Here is a 26,243-nt window from a genome sequence, read left to right as displayed (position 1 = left end):
TTCCAGCTTCAACCAGACCACAGTGATAACAGGCAAGAAGTAGTATTGTCACAGCTTTACTGACAAAAGGAGCACTTCCAACACCCCCTCTCACAAGTAGGCCAATGCACTGAGCAGTTTGCAGGACATCATGTTACAACACGTCTTCTATATTCTGGGTTTTGGGCTTCATTCCAGTACTTCACCAGGTATGTACACGACAGCGTTGCTCGGAGATCTTCACTGACAAGGTAATCGAAAGCTGCCTGTAAAACAACAGCAAGGCACAGTTGCATGGTTACACTGATAGTTATGGTTAAGTGTACGCAGGATATGCACAACCACATGCATTGCCTTTTCCCCACTTAGTGGGAAAAGGTAAAGATGGAACGAAATCAATAGCACTTTGGCACCTGCAAATTTAGTCAAAACTTTGGTGGTGGCCAAGATGACGCTACTCGTGCCCGAGACCAGACTGGGCAGCAAGCACCTTTCTTTGTGAAACAGAGCCACACTTGTCCAGCAGTGCATCTCATCACTGGAAAATCTAATCAGTGCTTATATTTCAAAATGTCGCAAAATCTACATGTGTTGAATCGGCAGAGTAAGACTAAATGACGCAGCAGCACTGCAACCTATCATGGCAAGAGACTCCATGTCCCTGAAAAGGTGACACCAGGCTGGTACACCATGGCTGGAGGGTCGCATACATGTGGCATTGTGCATGGCCATGCCTTTGTATGTTCCAACAAGGCCAATTTGAAATGCTGCGCCATCTGGGGAACTGTGAGAGCCACCCTAGCTCCGAGCAGGGGCATTGGTTTCCTCACAGTTCGCCAGATGGTGCAGCCTCTCAAATTAGCTATTCAGTTTGCCTCGACAAAAATTCTGCGTGCAGCCGACTGCAGCTTTCGCCAATCCCAGAGGCAGGCAAGTTCTGAAATTACATTGTTTATCGAACAACGCAACTATCATAAGCTAGCTTGTGGCTGGTGGTTGAGCCCAAATAGGCCAATAATTTGCGCAGGTGAATTTTTTGCAACCCGGACAGATAAATATGAGATGTGTGGTATTCCTTTATGTGACGCTGGTCTGTCAAGTTCATTTTCATACTCTGCAATTATTTTGCTTTCCTGTAAGTGGCACGTCAATACCCACCATTCAAAGGGATGCTGACGACAATCACATCCAATTTTAGTTCTTAGTAAAATTATATGGCTCTTTCCGGCTATGTTGGCAATTGTCCTGCAGTAAAAAGCACATTTACTGGTCAATTTGACTGAAAACTTCTCCTGCCACTTGATTCAAACTTGTGATGTGAAAACTGAAAGGGCTCTCCATGATCACCATGTAGAAGGAAATGGCAGTGTAGGCTAGTCTCGGGGATGCATGTGACAAAGACTGTCTCTGCATGACGGTCTATGGTAGCGACACTGCATTTCATTTTTTTTTTTCCTTTCTGGCTTGCAAAACCGATGTTTTTGGTGAAAGTGACTTATAATGGCCGCAGTTATTACAAATGAGGATGGTGCTACCATTAAATTATGCATTGGGGCAATGGCACCGCACCTCAGATACAATAAACAACAGTGGCCTATGTTATAGCGAACGAGGAGGGGCCGTCAACTCGCCCCTACAGTCGATAAACTCTCGCTTCTCGCAGACTTCGACACTACCCAGAAAAGCAATAAAAAGGGCGGCCAAGCAAGCGCAGATGAGCTAGAAGGACCCCCAGCTAAATCTGTCCAGGCGTGCCTGCCAGCTCATGCAAATTGTCTAAAACAGAACGATAAACATGGTGGGTGCTAGATAGGTGGAGCGTTCAAGTCAAAACTACTGCACTCGGTCAGTGGTCAACCAATTGCAGCAAAGGTGGAACTACAGACACAAGGTGCTATTCCTTGTTGGGTCAGCCAGTCGCGTAGCATAAGTCACCTACCCAATCTTCTCTACCATGTGCGGTGCTACTATGTGCGAGAAGTGTGCTGTGCTATTTTTTGGTTGACAGGGATGACAGGTGACACAACTTAAAGCCCCGTTGGTGAGACGAACACAGAAATTTCACAACGCGTTGTTGATGTACAACTGATCAGAGCTGATGTCACCGGTTGGAATGATTTCATTGGTGCGGATGATAATGCCAACATCGCAGAGCCATGAACTGACGAAGCCACTGTACGCAAAGTACGAACACTTCCCAACTAGTGGAATTGGAAGATTGCCATAACAAGCAGGCTGACCTAGCGCTAGCGGCTTGTGTACAGTTAAACGGTAGGTACTTGTATCATGTCTCCAAAAGCGGATCGTAGGCAGCAAGGATCTCTGTGATAAATACGTGACTGTGTTCAAGAGCTAAGAAAGCACCGTCAAGGGTCTCCAGTGAAGAAGCAGGCGTTGTGACGGAGTAGCAGGTGCGCATGACACAATGTTCAAAGAAAGCCACCAGCTTTATCTGAATTAGCATTTTTGGTAGTAATAGGGAAAGTCCACTTACTACGAACTTCGGATAGAACGAACGCAATCCGCACGACTTGTCAGGTTCGTTATAAGTGGGCTCGACTGTACTTTGTCATTTGGTTGCATTAATCTTTGGGACAGGCCAGCTACAATCTGTCCTCGGTGTCCCTTTAGTACACTAGCCAATGACTATGTCTTCCAGTGACATGCATGTAGAATGGCTTTGGCACATTGCACACGTTGCACCTATTTATCAAGGGGTGACATGGGTGTCAGCATTTTTTTTCTCTATGCATTCAAATTACACTTTTTGAGCATATTAGAAATAATTTTATGACTGTGCTCACAACTTGTTATATCTTCAGAGAATAGTTTTATAATATATGTGGGTGTGTTCAGCTAATGGTCATCAAAGTCCCATGACCATTTTTTATTTTGAATAAATTTTCATATGTGATGGGCAGACGTGTCCACAGAAGGGAATTGTTCAAAGTTTTGCAATAAATGCTGCAGTTCTTTTGGAAAAAAATGCATATCAAGCTATGGGGAAAACATCGATTTTGCGATTTTGCAAAATCGCTAGTTTGGATCTCTGCACAAAGTAAAAATTTTGTGGAACCTAATTACTCTTTCCGTAACTGTAAGCAAACTTTCCTGTTCGAAGCAATGCAAGAGTATTTTTCATTCCTATAATTTTGCACCAAAAGAAAGCAAACATTGCTGAAAAAATAAGGCATTCAGACAAGGGCACTTTTTACAACAATAATAGGGCAAGAAGGAGCGAGAATCCGGGGCTGCAATTTTTTCTGAGTATTAATCCCTTCTTTTTACTGTCACCGGACAAAATTTGTACTTTGGGAAAGGGAAGATGATCTTTAATTAGGCACTGAAATCATCTAGAATTTGAAAAAGAAACAACCTCTACGATTTTCTTCAAAACTTTCCTGGGACACCTTCAGTACCTGGTAATTTTAGACCAAGAAAAATGTGCTGCATTGTATTGTTTTAAACTAACACTAAAGGCCTAACACAGACCATATTTCACCCAGTTACCATTACTGGATATTGTGTGTTAAAAAGAGAAACGGTCATGAATTCGACTTCGAAATGAGCGCATGTGGTTGCGTTTTAGTTAGCACAATGGCAGAGTTTCAGAAAATACCTTGGAAGCGTGTTTTTGCTTGTAAGCACAGTTTTAATCACGTTCAACATTAATGTAAGTCCTCTATCCTAATCTCTCCAGGTCTTGCTAGCAAAGACAAATATTCCGTTCTTCCTAGCTCGAGTCTTTTAATGTTACTTTATTGTTAAGCTATTGCGAGTATTGTTAAGTCACTATTTATTTATTGTCTTTTAATGAATTTTATACGACCGCCAATTGCCCATAGAAATTATCTGTGCATTTTAAGATGGGCAACTTTTTCAAATGTAAATATCAGTTAATTCCTTCATGTGAAAATTACCTTTTAACTGGTCAGTTAATTTAGGCTAAGGTACAAGCTGAAGTGGGCTCAGTTACTCCATGGACTTTCTTTATATAGGACATTGGTAGCATGCATTAGCCCAATAATGCTCTCGTCTCTAGCATTTTAGGGTTACGATGGTCCTACACGCCCATGTCTGTTGACAAAACGTATCCCACACTGAATCATTTCAATTGCAATGTCTTAGATGAAGCGCAAACTTCTCCAAACAAAAAAAATTCTCGGTGTGCTCAGCACACATCGAGAAGACCATATTATTATTATTATTATTATTATTATTATTATTAATTGGTTTTTGGGGAAAGGAAATGGCGCAGTATCTGTCTCATATATCGTTGGACACCTGAACCGCGCTGTAAGGGAAGGGATAAAGGAGGGAGTGAAAGAAGAAAGGAAGAAGAGGTGCCGTAGTGGAGGGCTCCGGAATAATTTCGAAGAAGACCATATCCAAACATCCCTTCTAAGACACAAGCAGCGCCATCTACCTCATGGATTTTGCACTACTTCAGTTTATTCACGGCCGCCTCGATCACGCGCGCGCGGCGGGGCTTGCTCCGGCCGTCCCATTCAGCGCGCACCCCATCGGCGCTGTTCGCCCACTCCTGCCGACGGCGTGGCGGCACGGCACATGTTTGGAGAATCGCATGCATCGGAAGGTGCACGTGTGCAATCTGGCGTCAGCTTCGCTCTGAAATGTGTTGACAGTCAGAGGAAACCGCAAGGAAATCAAGGTAAGTCTCTGTATATCCTTACATCAGGTTTACACAGTGCACGTTGTTTTTTGTAGCATAATACGATCGAGACGCAGCTAAGGCTGCGTTGATGCATAACTTGATGTGCCGCATTGCCCGTGTCTTGAAATATCTATTCTGGCGAGTGAGCTACCGCTGCGGGGCAACAACGCTCGTCTTCCTTTCTTTTTATCTCTTTTCCCTTGAAAAAAAAAAAAAAACATTACTCTTTCCGAGCTTTCCTTTCATCGTGGCCTCTGACTGCATTCTGGGTTTGTCTTTTGAGGTACATTTTCTCAAGCCTCGTGCTGGCCAAATAATAATATACTCGGGGCCCTTCCACGCATGGCTTTTATTCTTTTTACATTGTGTAGCTTCAAGCGAACTTGAGTGGTGTTGGGAGTAGGCTTCCCAGCCCTCAAGTGCTGCGGCTGAAGGGGCAATGCTGCTATCAACCATGTATTATGTATTATCGCGTTGTTCGAGTCACTTCGATTCAGACAAAACATTATTTTGATAATCAGGGACTTTGACCTCATGGATAATTTCCTGTATTTTCAGGAACATGCCACATTGCTGCGTGCCGTGTTGCAAATCCAGCACAAAAAAAAAGCTTGGCTTAAGCTTCCATCAATTCCCAGCAGATGAAACTCTCCGGCACGCTTGGGTGAAAACTATTTCGAGGAAAGACTTTACTCCAAATGATAAGTCCGCCAGCAGTGTCGTCTGCTCTTTGCACTTTTCGAGCCATGACTACACTTCTGAATCCGCAAAGATCCGGCGTCTGAAGCGGACTGCTGTACCCAGTATTTTTCCTGGATACCCGAGCTATATGCAGCCGCAGATAGCAAAAAAACGGCGAAAGTTGGAGCGGGAGCAACCACCTTGCGCAGTTCCTAAAACAAATGATCAAATGATGCTTTCAGTCCAATGAACTGTGTTAGTGAGGAAAATTGGAAAACAACCGATGGCCATGAAGAAAGCAGCCATCTGCTCTTACCTGCTGTAAACAGCCAAACACTGAATTGTGTTCTTCAGGCTAATCCTCAAGACTTTGAAAATCATCGCCCAGCTACTTCAATACTTGAATGTGCTACTCAAACAAGTGATGATATTGTCCCCCATAAACATTCAGATGTAAGAGAAATAAATCGGTTGAGGGTGCAGCTTTTCAGGAAAAATAAAGCAATTCGAAAACTTCGCACAGAAAATGAAAGGTTGAAGAAAAAACTCAGTGATTTTAAGTCGAATACAGTGCAGTCTGCATTGAGGAAATGCTTGCAAAAAGTGGGCACAGCAAAGTTTTGCCTGGAAGACTGTATTGTTGAGCAGTTAGCAAACGCTTCAAGGCAGCGTCCTTCTTGGTCATCGGATTTTGTGAAGGAGTGTGTAGTCCTATACTACCTATCGCCAAAGACCTACCGTTACATACGTAAACGTGGCCTTCTGAAGCTACCCTCAAAAAATACTTTGCTCCGGTATGTTGGGAAGTCCAACAATAAAAGTGGAGTCACACCGCTGATGAAAGAGCGTCTCATGCAAGAAGTCAAGCAGCTAAAAGAGCAAGCAAAGATGTGTTCAGTAATTATTGACGAAATGGCCATAAGCTCAAAATACATATATGACCGCAAAATGGACTGTTTCTTTGGTCATGAAACAACAAAGCCTGACACCATCAGCCAAGAAAATGTAAGCAATGTTGTAGTTGCTAATAAGGTGTTGTGCTTTGTGGCTGCAGGGCTGTCAACATCTTACAAAATTCCATGCGGCTTCTTCTTCACGAACCGGCTAAGTGGTAAAATGCTGCACAAACTGACAAAGCATGTGATCGAAGAAGTCGAAAAGTGTGGTCTTCATGTTGTAGGAATCGTTACAGACAGCCACAAAATTAATGTGGCTATGATGCGCCATTTTGGAAATGGATCGCTGAAGCCAGCTGTCAGTCACCCATGTGACCCAAGCAGGCCACTATTTTTGTCCTTCGACCAATGTCACATCATAAAAAAATGTGCGAAATCTCTTTCTTGAAGGTGAAATGACTGATGGAAGCCTTCCAGTAACGGGATTATTCATAAAAAAGCTCTATGAACTCCAGAAGAATGAGATTGTGAAGCCTGTTCGTTTTCTAACTCAAAAGCACGTGGAGCCGAGCAATTTCGAGAAAATGAATGTTGGGAGGGCAGTGCAGCTTTTCTCGGATGAGGTGATTGCTGCAGTTTCCTTTCTTATGGAGCTCCCCACTTATCACCCAAGAGCTGAGCCCTTCATAAATGCTGGTGCAACTGTGCAGTTCATGAAGGCAATCCAAAAGTGGTTTGCTATCCATAATGTGGCCAACAAAAGAGCCCACGTGCACTTAAACAAGCCCGACCAGATGCATTTCTTCTGTGCGACAGATGGACGCTTGAACTGGCTTGAGGACGAATTCCCGCAGTACCTTGAGAGACTCCACAGTGCCTGCAAATCAAGTGGAAAAAAATTCCTAAGTGCAGAAACTTACGAGGCACTGCTGCTCACAAGCAAGTCTTCTGTTCTTTGTATTAAGTACTTGCTGGAGAGTGGGTTCTTTTATGTCCTCACGAGAAATCTGTCAAGTGATCCGGTTGAGGTCCTCTTCAGTGCTTTGCGTCAAATGGCTGGTTGCAATGACTGTCTAGACGCTAGAGCTGTCACCTTCGGCCTTGAAAAGTTACTGCGGACTGGCATCCTGTGTGCATCGCAGGCATCAAATGTGGGAAATGGTCAGAGTGTTATGAGGTAAGCACGCAAGTTTTGCTGCAAAATTAAGTGTATTTCGCTGTATGTCAAGTTCTTGTGGTTTATTTTCACTTGTTCACTAATGGTAGTCTGTGCTGACCATGCAAGAAAATTTTCTTGGCATTTTCTCCTTCGGATGTCATTTCTGTCGTATTCGTTTTTTTTTTTTGTTCTCCAGCATGTACAGTCCTTCTACATCAACCCAATTGAGCAGAGTTGATCCAGCTGTGTCGAGCGGGACATCTTCAGGACTGAACACATCGAGCATTCCTCAGAACACCTCGGCTACAACCAGTAGTGCACTACTCAGGTATGCACATCCACTGCAGCACCATTTATGTGATGTCAGTTTTTCAAAAAGGATGCCCACTTCCTTTGATTCTTTTACCTCTGTACACCACATATAGTGGTAACCAACTTCTAGTTTTTGCACTGTTTGTTTTTCAGCTTGTCTGAACCACCCGATATTGCGGATGATCAAAGCAGTGTATCAGCAGCAACTAACGATTCCCTACCTAGGTATATAAGCCCCAGCTCCGTTTAAAAATGTTTTTGAAGCTGGTGCTGTTTCCCCGTGCTTTTGTACCTTTGTCGTGCCGGTCAGTAATATATAGTTTCTGTACCGTTTTGTTTTCTAGCATTTGTGAACCACCGAGTTTCGTGGATGATGTCAACAGTTTGTTGGCGCCCTTGAAAGTGACGCCTTGTAAGTAGGTGGACTAAATGTATTGCGCATGCAGTTTAATAGCCTTTCAAGCTTATTACTTTTTCAAGCCGGGATTGGAGCTCCATATTCTTTAATTAGTCCTGATATGAGCACTTTGTTCTTACCTTTATTTTTCAGTGCAGCGGCCACCTTCAACAGTAGAAACCGCTGCAGTAGCATACGTCGCTGGCTTTGTTGTGAAAGCGATAGAAGAACAAAGGATATGCAGTGCCTGCCCAAGACTGAATGATTCGGGACCATCTATATCACCACTGATGGGACTTATTAACCACCAAAATAGAGGGGGTTTGGTGTTCCCAAAGGCCGAGTTTGTGGCTGTTCTCGTAAAAGTTAAGAAGGCCATCGACATCGCAGTGCCACATATTGGCAGAAACGATGTGTGCAAGACGATCACGGCAATGATTTTGCCGCATCTGGAGAGCTGCCCTCTTTTTATATGTGACGCAAGACAAGACCATGCCTCGATCACATCTTCAATAGTGGAAAAAAAATTCATCAAGCCCCTCCTATCAAACATTGCGGCTGTTGTTACGGACAGAGTGGCTTATCGAAAAAAATTAATCTCCAAGCCACTCAGTCGAAAGGTTTTGCGTGTTTGAACAGCTTGAGCACGCGCGAGCTGACTTTTTATTGCAAATAAATTCCTGCATACACTGACTCTGTGATGCTTGTAATTTTTACCATGAATACAGCCATGATATTCAGCTATACAGATTAATCAGAGCCACTGGACGTTCCTCTCCACGGCTGTCGACTCAGGTGAGCAGATTCTCTCGTACAGGAGGAACCGTGATGAGCTTGGCTAATGAAAATAAAATTGACAGCTCAGCGTGCAACATCGCCTGCCGATTTTCATCATAGTACAATTGGCATTTTCCTTCTAGGCCGTATTTTGACCGGTAAACGCGTTCTGACAGAGCTAGTACGTCATGTAAAAATTTTCATGAATTTACAGGAAAAAATTTATTACTGCGTTGCCTCGTCAGTCGTGGCACTTCTTTTATAAAGAAGTAATGCCTTTCCATGCTTTCATTGGCCTGCTGCGCCCAAACCCGCAGATATGATTGTTTTCCGGGGAACACTCGTTTCGCATGGCATCATGACTGCCCGCGTCTGACCACATGCGGCCGTAGCGTCTGGAGCTTAGTAAAAAAAAAAATACCTAGCCGCAGGAGGCATTGGTGTTCTTGTGTAAATTTTCTTCATCGTGGTTTTCCACCACTCTACATCACGCAATACGTCCAAGGCGCCGCAAATCGCCTCGTGCGAAGCCGTAGCAGGGGAGGCAAGGGGTAGGGCACGCGCGCCGCGGTGCGGCGAAAGGAGGCAATTACGCCCTCTCCGTCCGAATGGAACGGCCGGAGCAACCCCCCCCGCGCGCGCCGATCCAGGTGGCCGTGGTTTATTACCTTAAAGGCCCTCTTTTTTTGGGAGTATTACACAAGGGGTGGGATTTTAGTGAAATGAGCAAACAAACAGCTTATATTATTTAGCACTGAAGGAGACTGGCTACACGTTCTTGAAAAGCCGACGATGAAGCGATGTTGACGATGTCACAGGGTAGGCCGTTCCACTCCGTTGTTGCTTGAAAGAAGAATGAAGCAGAAAAGGTGGCAGTATGCGATGGCAGCCGGGCAACTTGTAGGGGATGACTAGTGTGGTGAGGTATGCGTGCTGCAGCTGTGATATATGGTGACCAATTGAGTGAAGAATGAAATAATTTGTGATAAAGGGTGAAACTTGCAATGCGATGACTGAACGAAAGGGGTGGTAGTCCTGATCTCGCTTTCAACGAAGAAAAGCTGATATCATATGAGTATGAAGAGTGGATGAATCTAAAGGCACTGTTTTGGACTGCTTCCAATGCATTGATTAAGTACGCTGGGTGCGGGCTCCATATGGCAGAGGCATATTCTAATTTTGGTCTGATAAATGATTTATATGCGAGTAATTTTACCTGTTGGGGGAGCAAGGCGGAGATGGCACTTGAGAAAACAGAGCGTTTTATTTGATGCTGAAATGATGTTGCCAATATATGTGCGCCAAGATAAATCATAAGACAAGGTGACTCCTAGATACTTATAAGATGATACTAATTCAATCGGGGTGTTAGCAATGGAATATTGGAAGCGATGCGGGCTGTGGCGACGAGAGAAGGATAAGAGTTTTCATTTATTAGGATTGAGGGTGATTAGCCAGTTGTTACACCAATTAAGTACGCTGTTAAGATCTGTCTGAAGACTAAGTTGATCACAAGAGTTGTTAATAGTGCAGTAAAACAGTCGTCAGTGAACATTCGGATACTGCACGAAACATGGTCAGGTAAGTCATTAATATATATTAAAAACAGTAAGGGACCGAGTACAGACTCCTGCGGAATGCCTGATGTAACCGGGAGGCTGTTAGCAAAGACCGATTGAGGATTAGTGAGAAATTGCTCAATCCATTGTAGTATAGTTAGGATGTAAATTCAGCTGTGAAAGTTTTACTAATAAACGACGGTGAGGAATTTTATCAAAAGCTTTCGCAAAATCTAGAAAGATGGAGTCAGACTGTGTGTTATGGTCAAGATTAGTGTGCAAGTCGAGAAGGAACAGCGCTAATTGGGTTTCGCAAGAGAGGCCCTTATGAAACCCATGTTTTGAAGAATGGAAGAAATCGTTTGAATCTAAGAAATTTATAATTTGAGAGTAGATGACATGTTCCATGATTTTGCAGGGTACACTAGTTAATGAAATGGTGTGATAATTCAGGGGCGAGTCTCTGTTACCTGATTTGTAGACTAGAACAACCTTCCCCGTTTTCCAATAATCTGGAATGATCCCTGAAGAGAGTGACTGTGAAAAAATCAAAGGTAAGTAGGCTGCACATGTTGACTTTACATTTTTCAGCAGTTCTGTATTAATCATGTTCATACCATCTGATGATGAGAGTTTCATGTTATCAATTATGGAAGCGATACCATCTGCGAAAAATATGATAGCTGGCATGATGGCTTCTATGTTGAACGATGGTAACTGAGAAGGCACATCAAGTTCACTAGTGAAAACAGATACAAATGCGTTGTTAACTACTACTATTGTGATTTACAGCCACATTAACAGATACAAATGCGTTGTTAACTACTGCTATTGTGATTTACAGCCACATTCGCTATATTCGGTATATTTACTCGTTATATCAGTTAACAAATTTTATAAATGTGTGCATCACAACATGACAAATCGTTTTGACACCATCCGAAACCCCCTGCGACAAATGGTTCAGCCGTAATGGCCGTCTGAAGGTTGTCGCTGCGAATCCCACACATATTTTGGGCTTCATCTCAATTAGCAATTTTATTCTCAGGAACATGCCAAGTCATTTGACACCACTTCAAGCATTTTGCGTCGAACGGGAGGCCCCCAAATTTTATGCAAATGGTGGTCCCGAGGACGTCCCACTTCGATGGCCGCTATACTGGCACATATATGACGGATCAAAAGTACAGGTATCAACTGAGGTGCTATGTGCACATTGTTGCTATTTGATATATAGTAAGGTCACGTGGTAGCTGTTTTGGTCAATTTGACCTTAGTTGCACACAGGCGCGTCCTTGACAATGTAAGTAGCAAGAGCTAACGCTCTTAAAGGCTTTCTTTAGGCACATGACTACGTTTCCATAAACTGTATTACCAGATAAAGAGGAACCGTTCATGTCGCTATCCCCACGAGTTGCCCCACTCAAAACGGTAAATTAATACAGAACTGACTCCACTCCGAAACAGTGGTCTAGGCCACCTAAGCATTGCCTAAATTAGATTCAACATGTTTACATTCGATACATGTGGTTATCATGTACTTTTTCAGCTCTTTCGCATCCTGTCCTAAAATTCTGTAAGCTGACTATGCTGAAGGTCCTGAATGCTAATATCATTTAGCTTTCCTTTGAGTGCACCTGCAAAGCCACTGGCTCTTTCTAAGCATTTATTTCGAATCGAGATCAGGGTGAATAGCGTTTGTTAACTAGCCCACCATCGCCATTGCATGCACTTTTGCTGTGCCCTGTGGCCAGAAACATGAGCTTGGTTGTATGATATTCTTTGTGTGAGAGCTCATGAAACTAATATTTGCCCTGACAGCCAATGGGAGTCCTCTTACTGGCAAAAGTTGCCTTAGCATATAAATAGACATGCTGTGTTGGAAGCAAGTTGTGCCTTGGTTTCGACGGAGCCAGCCAGCCATTCATCACACAGTTTATCGGAAATAATGGCAAATCTCGATGTCCAGCTTTAGAGCGATAGCTGTACTAGATGCACCGACCCCGCTCACACCACGTCGCCTGTCCACTGTCTGAAACTGACCTTCAGCCTAGACAAGGTCAAAATGTGCCTAGATAGAAAAAAAGAGCCAGAAATAGGAATCAATCCATGAATGGGGGTCGAACCCGTGGCGGCGCAAACAGATCAGCTTCACAGGACGCTGCGGCACCACTAGGCTATCACTACTGCCGAACACTCTTGGAATTGCAGAACACCATCTTCATCAACTTCTACCTGCTCCATCCGGTAGCACTGGCCACTCATCGTCGTCTTCTACGTAGCACAAATTCATGCTTTCGCACCGATTCCCCAGCCACCCCCAAAATTTGACCTTGCACGATTTGGACCATAATTGACGTCCAACCATAATTGAGCAAGCCCAACACGATGGTGACCTCCAAATTTGGCCCAGGGCATTGCCAAAATTTGGCTTGGGCCAACCCTGAAATTTGACTTAGGCCGATTTGGACCAAAATCGATGTCCAACCATAATTGAATATGCCCGACACAATGGAGGTGTCCAAATATGGGCCTGGCCATTGCCAAAATGCTATCAATCGACCTTAGGTATAACCGTGGTTAAACACTGCCTAACTTTTTTTGAGGGGGAAATGCATGTGAATGATGGTAACAATTTTTTTTTTTTTTTTTGCCAGTGGTATGCTATGACTGCATTTGGACACCCAACTGTTTAGTACTAGACAAAGTAAAAATGCAAAACTACATTTTCTACTTGTAGCTCTGCCTTCCATTAGTACTTGTGGGGAGTAATCCGGTGGCCTTCCTTAAAAGTTACTTCAATAGCAATACAGAAATCTCGGCTATTTAACCATCTAATTCTGCTCCGAAATTGCCGTTTGGTTTTCGTGCTCACTACAAAATTCTTGTTTTTTTTTTTTTTGTGGTGAAAGTTACCTCATTTCGGCAACGCTTCTCCTTACTGAAGGCACAGATGGCACTAGCTTGCTGACATATGCACAGAATCTTCTTGATTCTGGAATAAAGGGGCTTTTCTGGCTTATTTTGGAGTATCAAAAACACAAAGCACAACTATACCATTTAGCACACCTTTAGTTTAATTAAATGAACTATTGCAGATCTAAGCACTATGCAAGTTGGAGGTAATCGTTAATCTAAATTTTATGCGAGTTAGAGGTAAGTGTTTTATAAATCTGATTCCAAGCCAAATTGCTATGAAATACTTTTGAAATAAGGCAAAATTCTGAATCCCATTAGCCGGACAAAAAGCAGCCATGAGAAGAAGCAAACATGTTCTTGTTTTGATTTATTAAATATGCTTAAAAGCAAACACATGCTTCCAAGGTATTTTCTGAGATCTTCCTTTACAAAGCGAGTATCTAGGCAGAAAACTGTAACGGTGAAAAGTGCCTATTGTTTGAGTGTTCCCCCATAATGCACAGGAGCCGCAGTTCACAAAATTTTTTTGGAGTAGTACTTCCCGGTAAATTTCAGCAATGCAACTTCGGCACAGCATACAAAATAAAGCATACAAGCGGATATAGCAATTACCAAAAAAAATCAATTTTTGGATATTTTTTAGGATTTCAAAGCCACGCATGAAGAATGGCTTTGGCACACTGCAAATGTTGCACCTATTAGAGGTACTAGAAACCTAGAGGTTTACACCATGTCACTCAAACATGAAGTGCTGTACAGATTGTTGGAATGCAGGTAGCGTGGTTGGGCCGGAGAAGGGACGAGGAGCATCGGAGATGGTTAAGGGAAAAAAAAGCAAAGAAAACTTTATACACACTATTTACGTAACGTACAGATAAGAGAAACTGAGAATGCCTCTGAGGAAAAGGGAGCTTCTTAGTGGACGGGAGTCTCTTAGGAAGCGAGTCTCTCCGCCAAAAGGGTCTTTCGGTACCAGACCAGCATGTCGTTATATACCCTTCGTGACCGGGGAATACAGTTCGGAGAACAATGTCCAATCAAGCGAGCAGACAAAGGCACTGGCGGTACCACCCACGACAGGTGGTGGTGCTGATGCTCTCTCAGTTCGTCAATGGAAAGGGTAAAAGACTCTGTCACGTTGTCAACACAGCTGCCAGGTGTGCGCCCACGTGGGTCTGGAATGTCAAGCCGTTTCCCAGCAGGGGGGTGAACGACCTTTCACTTCCTCGCCTGTTGTCCGAAATGCATGAACTCTGTCAACGACACAGCCGTCCTTCAATTGTCATCCCCAGACGTGTCTGATGAAAGGAACGCTCTGCCCGGCGACCCGATGGCATACTCGGCCACGTGGCGCCGCCACTGTCGCCACTGCTTCTGCGAACGCCAGTCCAGGCAGCAGTGTTTCTTCAGAGGACTCCTTTGCCTTCACATTGGTTTGGTTTTCTAGAAATTCTGGTCGAAGGAGTCCGCGTCTCAATCCATTTTGGCTGGAAGGCACGGCGGGCATAACAAGATGCAACTTCCCACAACCCCTCTGTCACATTTATTGTGCTGCACAAAACTGCGCCCACTAGTATATCGTTGAGTGAGAGGATCATCTTCAACAACAGTCCTTTCAAGGCCTACCAGTCTTGCATACATTATAGAAAAGAAGTAGCCAATTACAATAACTTTTTCTGAAATAACTGATTTCAGTGTGGTCAATTACAGTCATCTAAAAGTATGTGTGTCGTGTTGGGTTTAATGGACAGCCATCTAAAAGTAACTGAACAATTACAAAAATTTGGGGTAGAATTTAGCACCGCTTTGTTGTGCAAGAGCACACATTCCGCAAGCACTAAGTAAACCTGTGCCGTGCACCCAGCATCGCGAAAATCAAACCAGGCCGTGAAGCAACTCTCAGACAAGTCACAGCTTGCAACATGACTTATCTAGGCTCACCCAACTGAACCCTCCCACCACCTCAAGACTCAACTGATGCTTCGCTGGCAGCCCTTTCTCAGCTGGCAGCCTCAGGTCCTCTTTGCAGACACGGACACTGCTCTTTATTTTGTTTGTTGTCTTTTTATTTGTTTGTTTTTATTTTTCATCCCCTCCCCTACAAAACACAATCAAAGCCTCCCTTTAATAGGGTTAATGAACGTTCCTCAGTGGTGGAGGCATAGCACGCCTGGCCCACAACCCAAAGGGCAGTGTTTCGAGTCCTGCCTCAACTATTCTTCTTTCAATCATTGTGGGGTGCTTTAATTACCTGCGTGAGGTCATGTGGCTGGGATGTCATGACCCTCTGGATCAATCACTATTTTCTCGATACGCCAACTATGATGCTAGGTTGTCCACTGAATGGGACCCTTACTATTATGTCATTTTTCTTCCCACTTTTATTAGCATAAAAAATATATACACAGACTAGAATGAGCGGTATGGCATCCTTGATATGTTGCCTGTTGCAATTAATTCGCTGTTAATTTTCGCCAGCAGCTGTTTCTCGTAGACATTTTTTCCACATTTCATTGTGAAAACATCAGAAGCAACACTGAAGAATCTCCTGGTGTACACACTGGAGGGAAGGACAGAGTTGTAATATATGAAGACCATGTACACGAGCTCAAAGTTCAACAAAGCGCTGTGCTTTGTTGTTTGCGCTCTGAGAGAACGAGGCTCAAGTTTGCTCGCTAAACATATTATTCTGTTGTGCCATCATTAAGAAAAGCGAAGCACGTAACCTAAGGCTAGTTAAATGTATGCTTGTATGTCCGCATATCCTCATGTGTGCGGCTTTTTCACAGTCCGAACATTGTCTCTTTATCATGAATGATTATTCCACGTTAGCAATAGTGTTTGCTACCAAGTTCATGTTCTCGAAGTTATACCAAAGGTTACAACTATCGAATAGAGTAAAACTGATTACTAGTAATCGATTACTGAACAAAAATAATTGGATTACCAAGAACTTTACCCTTTGCAAAAAGTAGTAGACGCATTACAAAATGTATTTTATTACAAGTAATCAATTACATTTAAAATGTTACGTACAACTCTGGTACCTACTGAATAACGGATTACTTTCTGCTCCTGCTTAAAGGTTGCACAATGCTCAAATAGCTTTTGCTTCCAATGCTTAAAACTGCAGCGAAGTGAACATTCTTTAATGTATACAGCTGTCTTTAATTGAATTCTCTTTGAAGGTTCCTTTTGCAGATCAAGGAAGTTTACTTCAAGCTTGGGATGCACTTTGTTCCGAGTACTGCTTACTACTGTCCTCATGATTCCAACTCAACATAACCTGCAGCAAAAAATTTGCACAAATGCTACTAATGTATTGCCCCAAGAGTCGCAGAACAGAACTAAAGATGTTAATGAATATGGACAGTGGTGAGGCCAGCCCTTGCAAACCATCTGACAGTTTTGCATCACATGCTGCAGCACAGATTGCCTAAATATGAAACTGCATCAGTTAGCAGTATTTTCGTCAACCACAAGCTCAAGCTCATCGCTTCACTGAGTATAACTTGACGTTAGACTGCTTCTGAGGCACAGTGTAACACAAAACGCAATCCTGTTCGGGCTTGCTTTAGAAAACAACAATACCAAGGTAGATCACAATTGCTTGTTCTATTGCTCTTTTGCAAAAGATATTCACTGTATACATGAAGCTGTCCAAAGGCAGCTGCTGACGTGACAGGACATCTCCAAAGTGGCATTTTCAGATTCTTAAAGTGGCTATTATTGAAACAAGACATGAGGCGTCACTTGAGGATGTAGTTTTGGTACTGTGCCTTTGCTGCGTCAGTTTGTGCGAATTTGCCGACATAGGGGCAAGTGATTTTAGCTTGCAAATCTTTCCCAGCGACGTATTCAAGAGCAGCCTGAAAGCAGAGATCACTTGCCTCAGTGTTTGGCAAAGGGAATCCCATGGCAGTAAAATGCACGTGGGCAGCGCACACAAGTTGATGCACAGAGCAACAGCCTATGTCATCCTCAGATTTATATTGTGCCTTGGGATACTGCATCATATGAGAAGTACACTACCCTGTCTCGACTCGGCAGTTCTCAGTGTGTACTACAAAAGGTGTGGAGCTTTAGGTTGTGGCAGAATTATAACTGCTGGCAAGTGTCCTCACATTCAGCAGCATTCCTCAAACAGCTGCTTTATGTAAGCATCTATTTACACTAAATACAAAAAAAATAGCTTGCATGGCACTCCTTATCTATAAAGGGTCTTAACTGTACAAGTTACGTTCACAGCATTTCTGAGCACAGATATCCAATGAGATGGCTGCCACAGTGCTCCAGTTTTTAAAATAGTTTTGCAAAGGCCATGTTCTCTAGTATGAACCTTCTACTCAGCCTAAAACTTCGGAAGAACTAAAAACAGATGCCCTTCTCAGATACCGCGGAAATGACAACTGCATTGTCACTTTCATTTTTATGAAGAGACACTATTCCTGCATCCTAACATTGCAACTGGAAATCACAGGAGTACTTCCCATGCCTCCACCTAGTTACCTTTTCAAGAATTGATCAGACTTTTGTGATGAGAGCTTAGTCTAAATGGGTGTTCTAATGTACTGGCCAAATAAGTGACAAGATTCTCGCTGTTGACTGCAACATTACTAGCAACATTGATTTAGGTATGTATTCTTCTGCGTATATATTCAAATACATAGGAGGCACAAAATGCCTTCATCACTTTTTGGAGCCGTAGACCAATAGCATAGAACAAAGAGATGAACTTTTTGATATGCAGCTGTAAAAGTTTTTGCCTGGGGAGCACCAAAATTTGAAAAGTATGTTTCGGCTTTCACTGGCAAAGCACATGTTTGTCCTGGTCTGATGTGGACGTAGCTGCTAACGTGAGAATGCGTTTCCTAGGTATTTGGTCATCTCGAGCCATAGCCTCTAGGACGGTATGCTTGAGCACACCAGTGGATAATGGCTAACCTTGCTGCACCACCTTGCAACAACTTTGTGCAAACATGGCAACTGTACAGTGCAAACTAGGCATCGTTCAGGGTAATAACCCAGTGTTTCTTTGCAGGTCTGGCACTACAAGACTTATGAATTCCCAACAAGAATTCACTGCTTTGGATTACAGGCGCGAAAACAGACAGACCACAAGGTAGATGAACGGGACGGAGCGCCACTCACAACTGATTTATTCGAAGGCACGACAAACATATATATACCAGCTGACACGCAAGGAATACTATCATGTTCCAATCTGATATGACAGCGAACGCGTGAAAAAATCGTTCTCTGCCCTATACAACGATATGGACATGTCGCTGACGCACATGCTTCTTTTCTTAGCAATAAAGAATGCTTCGATTAATTCCCTGGCTTTTGTGTCTTTACTTCTTGATAAAATTCGCACACCAGAAAAACATGGCTCACAAGAACGTGACGGGCAAGACCTTATATGCTTAGGCAAATTTGGCCCTTCCTTATTTTGCTCCACATTTCTTTCATGTTCCCTGATTCGCTCATTAACGCAGAGTCCAGTTTGCCCTATATAGGAGCGGCCGCACGAGAGGGGGATTTCATAGACCACACCTTCGATGCACTTCAAGAACGATCGCCCATGTTTGGTGCCACACCCTCTCTCATCATTTCGTTCTCTTTCAATGCGAGAACAAAGGCTTCCGAGCTTTTTTGGGGCTGAAAAGACAAGCAGCAGACCATGCCTGCTCGCGACCTTTTTCAAATTGTGGGATAACTTGTGCACATAGGGCACCACCACAGGTCGCACCACCTCTTCTAGAGGGACATCTTGGCCAGCTCTCACAGCCTTTCTTTTTATTTTCTGTAGTAGGCTTTCTGCGACCGCCGTTACCAACTTGCCCAGCAAGACGTTCTTTTAAGAATTCACTGCATTTTTTATGTCGCGCACATCATGCACCTGTGGCCATATATATATATATATATATATATATATATGGCCATGTTCAGATAAGAACGGTAGTCAAGGTCCCATGACCATTTTTTGTTTTCAATTATATTTTTATATGTGATGGGTAAATGTGTCCACACAAAGGAATGAACCTTAGTTTTGCAAGGAACTTTGTAGTTTTCTCGGAAAAAAATCGTATGTCACAAGAGGTGGAGAATGTCGTTTTTGCCACTTCTCAAAGTTGCAAGTTTGGAGCATCACTGCATGCACAATAAGTTGTTTTCGCGCATAATTATTTTTTCAGTACTTTATTACAAATTGTACTATACGAAGAAATAAAAAAACGTTTTCTTTCTTTGTCAATCTTCTGAGTAAAAAATCGCAAATTTCGCTTCCGGAGCTGTGCGGTGCCAAAAAGGCACTTTTCAGGGCAGCCTTAGGGCAAGATGCGTAAAGATCTCCCGGCTGAATCTTTTTCTCTGTATTTTTCAGCTACTTTTAATCACTTCAGGCAAGTTTTGTAGCTGTACACTTGACCTATGTTTTTCAATATGGCCTCAAAATTCACAGAAGTTCAAAAACGTCAAAAAAGTGACAACTTTGACTTGAATTTAAAAAAAAACATCATCATCGAATTTTATTAAAATTTGCCCTAATAATACTCAACATTTCATAATTCTAAGGCTTTAAAAAAGTATTGCATTATATTGTTCTAAAGTATGGAAATAAATACAAAACGGACTTTATGATTTCAATCCCTACGACTGCTCAGTATTCCCTCTTAGAATGCGCAATCGTCAGAAGCTGGTTTTAGTATTGGTATTTTGTAAGTAAATTTTAAGCGCTACAGTTGCTGAGTTCATAAGTGTAATTTGTAAGCATTTTTTTCTATTACAATCAAAGGTCTAAAGCTCCTATTCGCTTTCGTACTGTTCTAACGGTGGGACCTAAATTACTGTAAGCATATTCCAACACGTTATTTTGGAGTGACGTGTGTGTAGGAGTAGTTCATGCAAACAATTAATGCACCCGTCGCACTTTCAAGGTGACTTTAACTGCTACCGCCGCTCCAGGGATGAACCGCGCTTTGCAGCCGCTCCTATAGCTATATAACGCCCGGCGCGACCCTGAAATTCACAGCATCATGTGTGCCGCCGCCGCACCGAGGCTTTAGCCGCCGCTATCATCTTTTCATCGCAACGCACCGAACGCCTAGCAGTTATGCCTCAGCCTTCGACCTTCGACCGAGATAACCCTTGTGAGCGGATGTTGTTCGGATCTCGAATTTTGTGTGTCGTTTTCCAGGCCTGGTAGACCCGGTGGGGTCGTTTTCTGTACTCACGTGTTTTCTCTGCGCTGGAGCGCTCCCTCGACAAGCATACTTGGTATATCAGTCTCAGCTCGTACGCCAGACCGAAAGAACATCAGTGTCGACGGTGGGCAGCCTGTGTTAAAAATCCATTCATCTGTCCATCTCCTCTTTTTGGAAAATCAGCTCTGGGCCCTGCATCCGTCACCTGCTCTTCTGTCTCGCGATAATCTCCGGAAGCGGTGAGCTTTTGCATTCATGAAGTGATTTCCGCGGCGAACGTTTTGTGCCGACTACTCAAAAAGGCACAAACAGAGAATTGAAAAAGGACGTAATTTTCGCAGTGTAAAGACACTCAATGTCGCTGCTCTCAAAAAAGTCCTACTTCCCGAAGAAGCTCTCCGAGTACGAGAAAGTGACTTCATCTGTCAGAATTGTTACCGTCGGTTCAAGGAAGACATAGATAATATGCAGGCAGAGTCAACCGAAACATTAGAAGAATTCCGCCCTGGGGAAGAAATCGTAGAAAATTTAAATTCAAGTGTCAGCCTTACCTCCGAAATCTCGCCCCTAAAGCCACCGAGCGCTCTAAAAAAACGCCTCAGACTTTCCTATGCAAAGCGAAAGCAGGAAGAGGTGGCAAGAGCTATGGTGACGAAAATACGATCGGGGATACAGGCAGCATATAATGTCCCAGAGACTTCGCGTGCGTCAGAAGAAAAGTGTGCGCAATGCCGCAGTTGGGAGGACAACCTACATGCTGCCTACAATAGGTGCACGTCCTTTCAAGAGCGTTGCCAGCTGCTGACACTGCTACCACGCAACCTAACCGTGAAATATGTGCAGGAAGTTATTCCAGAGGCAACGAGGTACGTTATCCAAAAATCGAAGAAGATGGTGGATGAGGAAGGCGTATGGTCAACACAGGAGAGATATACAAGATGTAAACTACAACAGGAAGACATTACCACCGTTTTAGAATATTACACCATGGATGAACTCGATTGCTCTAGACAGACTCCGAACAAAAAGGATGTTGTGAGAATCGAGAAGGAAGGAGAGAAAGAATGGATACCTAAACGCTTCATGACGCGGTCCTTGCGAGAAGCATTCCGCCTCTACAAGCAAGCTCACCCTGCCTCCCAGGTTGGCCTCACAAAATTCATATCCTTGCGTCCTAAGTGGGTGAAATGCTCGCCACAGTGGCAAGTGTGTGTTTGTGTGTGCTGTGCAAACTTTCAGTTGTGCCTCGTGGGACTGCAGAACGCGTCCGGAAGGTCGCTTTCTCCCGAAGATATGCAGAGCCTCTGCGTATGCCAGGAACCTACTGCGTCGTGTTTCCTTAGGAATTGTGAGCACTGTCCACAAGATGGCATTTTCACTTCGGAAAATTTTGAAATGAGCAGCGAGGACGAGGTGTTGATTGCTTCATGGGAATACGGTGAGCTCGTTAAAAAGACTCTGACCGCTTCATCATTTATGAGAGAATGTCTAAGAATGACCATGAAATGGATTCCCCACAACTATATTAGATCTGTGCAAGCAAGAGCAATACATGAAGAAAAACACAGCTGCAAGAGAGGTGCAATTGTTTTGCATTTTGATTTCGCCGAAAACTGGACAGTTGGGCTTCCAGACGCAGTACAAGCTTACCATTGGCAGAAAAAGCAGGTGACCGTGTTTACCTGCGTTGTCACGTCAAGAAAATCGACTCGGAACTACGCCGTAATTTCCGACGATATGTCTCATGATTCAGCTCATGCATGCTTGGCTCTGTCAAAAATCAAAGCACACCTCGAAGACAACGCGCCAATCTACACCAAGATAACATATGTGAGCGACGGGGCTCCCGCTCACTTCAAGAATAAATATCAGTTTCATGAGCTACAACGCAGTGAATGTCGAGAGACGAAATGGATGTTTTCGGCCACTGGACACGGCAAAAATGCTTGCGACGGCGTTGGTGGGCTTGTCAAACATCGAGCATCACACCACAACTTGCGGAAGCCTGCAAGTGAGTCCATACAAACAGCCAGCGGCTTCGTAGACGCAATTAAAGGAACGCTAAAGAACATCACCATTCTGGAGCTCCCACAGAGAAAGCTTGCAGACTTTCGCGAAACGAAGAAGGAAGAATGGAAAATGGCAAAGAAAGTGCCTGGAGTTCAGGCGCTCCATATGTGGAAGTACGTTCAAACAAATGAAGGCAGTGCATCCTACGTGGCCTCCACCGCTGCTTCGGAATGGAAGAGACTGTGATCTGGTTTGTGCTTCGTGCTGGACAATATACTGTGCGCATACCGACTTCAACTGCTGCCGTTAATTTCTTGTTACGATTTTCTGAATTGCAATCTGCATATAAAGCGGCATCCCATTTGTAAATTGCGTTCCTATTAAAACTCCTCCTGATTAAAAATCTCGCAGATAAATTGTTCCTCTCAGAAGACGACATTCTGTCTCCTGACATTGCCCTGTAGAACCTTTGAACACAGAGGTGAACAGATGCAGGTACGGAAACGTCGGCTTCAGAAATACATTAATATAAATTTTTATATATAAAATTTTTTCTAGGAACCCACAAATTATCTAATATTTTTAAAAAATCGATTACATACCAATGTACCTTACGATGATAAATTAGAGAATACAAAAAAAAAACGTTTGACCGCCAGCAGTCAGTTCATCAGGTGAAAAAACGAATTTATTCCCATTTTGACGCATTAAGAACGCCGCTAACAAGCGAGTAGAAGCTGTAAAAACATTCAGGATGGTTCGCATATTGTGGTAATTGAAATGTAACCACGTTCAGTGAGTGCTAAATCAAATTTCTGACAGTTACTATTTCTAAGAGGCAGTAATAAGCAATTCTAGGTAACAAAAACATGAACTCAGTTTTGCATTTATTTTTATACTTTAAAACAAAATAATGCAACACTTTTTTGGTGTTTTAAAATTATCGAGTATTGAGTATTATTAGGGCATTTTTTAATAAAATTCGATGATGATGTTTTTTTTTAAATTCAAGTCAAAGTTGTCACTTTTTTGAAGTTTTTGAACTTCTGCCAATTTTGAGGCCATATTGAAAAATATAGGTCAAGTGTACAGCTACAAAACTTGCCTGAAGTGATTAAAAGTAGCTGAAAAATACAGAGAAAAAGATTCAGTCGGGAGATCTTTACGCATCTTGCCCTAAGGCTGCCCTGAAAAGTGCCTTTTTGGCACCGCACAGCTCCGGCCGCACAGCTCCGGAAGCGAAGTTTGCGATTTTTTACTCAGAAGACTGACACAGCAAGAAAACGTTTTTTATATTAATCGTATAGTGCAAGTTGTAATAAAGTGCTGAAAAAATACTTATGCGCGAAAACAACTTATTGTGCATGCAGTGATGCTCCAAACTTGCAACTTTGCGAAGTGGCAAAAACGACATACTCCACCTCTTGTGACATACAATTTTTTTCCGAGAAAACCATGAAGTTCCTTGCAAAACTAAGGTTCATTCCTTTGTGTGGACACATTTACCCATCACATATAAAAATTTAATTGAAAACAAAAAATGGTCATGGGACCTCGATTACCGTTCTTATCTGAACATGCCCATATATATATATACATATATATATATATATATATATATTAAAGAACCTTCACAGGTGACCCATTCGAAGGAACCAACTGTCTAATTTCATTTTAATGACTTGCTGCAGCAATCAGGAAAGAAGACAACAAGGGCACAACCCTCAGCAACATTCACAAACTTTCATGAATAGCCCCTGGTCAACACAGTACGAGCTTCCTTCAGCCTGAAATGGACTTTATGGGATTGGATTGAATAAAGTTGGTGATGTGCCGCTTTCAAATTACTTTGTCATAACACTACAACACAGACTGATGGCCTAGTTGGTATGACATAATAAGACTTATTTAATAAGGCATTATCATATATAGTGTTCCGTTCAACTACAGCATAAAACAAGCCAACATTCATTGAAAACAATGCTAGTTCTTTCTAAGTGCTTTTTTTTTATGACTTGCTCAGAGGTGGAAATTAATTGCAGAATCATTTCAGATGGGAAGCAATTTCACAGAAAGCATGAGAAAGAACAACTACGTGCCACTGGTGGGATCCAAATTGACGACTCCCGTATGTTGTGTGCAGTGCTATACAACTCGGTGAGTTCACCAGCATCACTACTGGCCAGAGTGGTGAATGTGGTACACTCTGTTACACCGATGTGCCGTTATGCGTGTTATACTCCGTTATACTGAAATTGGAATGTAAAATTTGGCTGAACAGGAAATGTAGCAAAAGTATGAGAGCCCTTCTTTGCTACCACCCATATGACATCAAGGCTGACCCATGATATGCCATTGAGAAGACACATATCAGTTACTCTTTAGAAGTAATAGTAATGATGATGCTAATAATAACTTTATTATGGACTTTTTTTTTCTTGGTGGTCCAGGCATGCACGGGCATATACAAAAGAAGCTAAGAGTCGCTGTAACCAAATAATAAATTATACTGCATTTCACTGTATCCCATGCAAGTAGACTAGTTCATCCCTGCCTTCTTTTTACATAGTCCGCCGGTGCCTAAGCATGTATCCCGCATGAAATGCGAAGACAGACCTTATCACCAGGCATACCTTGGCTAGGTGCTTAGCAATGCCTTTTCCTCGCAGAGACTCCGGTACTTCTGTGTGAACGAAATCGAGGGTTTTTGGATCAATCACTTCATACTGCAATACGGCTTTGTCTGCAACACAAAAATGAAATAATTCAAGTTATTTAAGGCCTCGTACGGGAAAGAGAAAGGTCAGTGCTGAAACAAACAGCAGCAGCCACGCACAAAATCAAAATCGCAAATGATGTGCAGAAGTGAAACCATTTCTCGCAACTTCGAAAGTATGCACACAGAGCTGATCAGTGTTATGCACCTTTGCCGAATTTTATGAAGAACTCCCGGTTCGCTTTGTCATGTTCCACCTGGAAGGACTGTTCGGAAAGATTTCGTGTGCATGTCATTGAAGGCGATCGTCTCAGCAAACTGTAGAAAGAATATCTTGCAAAAAGTCGCATAGCATTACCTACAGCAGAACTGCTCATTGCAGCACACACAAGCATACACAAACGCTATTACGCACCTGGCTTGGCTTACAACGTACATAATAATGATGTTTCCATCGCTAAGGTACCGCGGTCTCGACCAGCCTCGGCGCAAGCTTTTTTTTTTTTTCGCATTTGAATCAACGGTGCTGAAATTTATTTACTTAGAAAAAGTTGCTCGTGTACGTGAAAGAAGTTGCGCACGAAAGTAGAACGTGTGTCGTCTGCTACTACCATTTTTATGCCAGCGCTTGAAACTACTTCACTGTGTGAACAGTGGCGTACCCATAACAGATCGTTGTACTTGCATTTCCCCACTACGCCCAGTACCACTGTTTTTATTTTCGTCTTGCAATCTCCGGCTTTTGCTGCTATAAGATGCATGTCCGACGCGGGACCCTAAGCTCAGGTTTCACTGGCTGGAAAGGACCATGCGATCGTGTGACGTCACTCCCAACGCCACTTCACCTTTACCGTCGATCCAAGACTTCCTGAATATCACTAAATGCTTACTAAAGTGTACTATACTCATCTCATTTACTGGTATTAGTAGTAAACGTACGCGCTATCAACTGCTTTAT

The 26,243-nt window shown here is 43.0% G+C and overlaps 2 protein-coding genes across 5 annotated transcripts; one reads left to right on the top strand and one right to left on the bottom strand.

Moving 5' to 3' along the window:
- Positions 1-40: 40 nt before the first annotated feature.
- LOC144094072 (protein NATD1) lies at positions 41-25,719 on the bottom strand. 3 transcript variants are annotated; one of them, XM_077627950.1, is made up of 5 exons: positions 25,648-25,719; positions 25,494-25,551; positions 25,203-25,312; positions 17,134-17,223; positions 41-245 (listed from the first exon to the last, which is right to left on the bottom strand). In XM_077627950.1, the coding sequence occupies exons 1-5, from the start codon at positions 25,678-25,680 to the stop codon at positions 129-131; spliced, it is 408 nt and encodes a 135-aa protein (XP_077484076.1). In that variant the 5' UTR covers positions 25,681-25,719; the 3' UTR covers positions 41-128. The 3 variants fall into 3 exon arrangements, with proteins under 3 accessions (XP_077484076.1, XP_077484077.1, XP_077484078.1); XM_077627951.1 differs by having other exon boundaries at positions 25,203-25,252; XM_077627952.1 differs by lacking the exon at positions 17,134-17,223 and having other exon boundaries at positions 25,203-25,252.
- Positions 1,231-14,005, top strand: LOC144094071 (uncharacterized). Of its 2 annotated transcripts, none has more exons than XR_013306399.1 (5): positions 1,231-4,651; positions 7,587-7,718; positions 7,856-7,927; positions 8,047-8,114; positions 8,253-14,005. XR_013306399.1 is itself a non-coding variant. In XM_077627949.1 (5 exons), exons 1-5 carry the CDS (start codon positions 6,687-6,689, stop codon positions 8,732-8,734), a joined length of 1,476 nt encoding a protein of 491 aa, XP_077484075.1. In that variant the 5' UTR covers positions 5,618-6,686; the 3' UTR covers positions 8,735-14,005. The 2 variants fall into 2 exon arrangements, 1 of the variants encoding a protein (XP_077484075.1); XM_077627949.1 differs by lacking the exon at positions 1,231-4,651 and adding an exon at positions 5,618-7,408.
- Positions 25,720-26,243: the final 524 nt, after the last annotated feature.

The sequence above is a fragment of the Amblyomma americanum genome, chromosome 6 (genome assembly GCF_052857255.1).
Source record: "Amblyomma americanum isolate KBUSLIRL-KWMA chromosome 6, ASM5285725v1, whole genome shotgun sequence".
Classification (NCBI taxonomy): Eukaryota; Metazoa; Arthropoda; class Arachnida; order Ixodida; family Ixodidae; genus Amblyomma; species Amblyomma americanum.
Note: the sequence above shows the minus strand (reverse complement) of the source record. Positions and strands in the feature narration are given on the sequence as shown.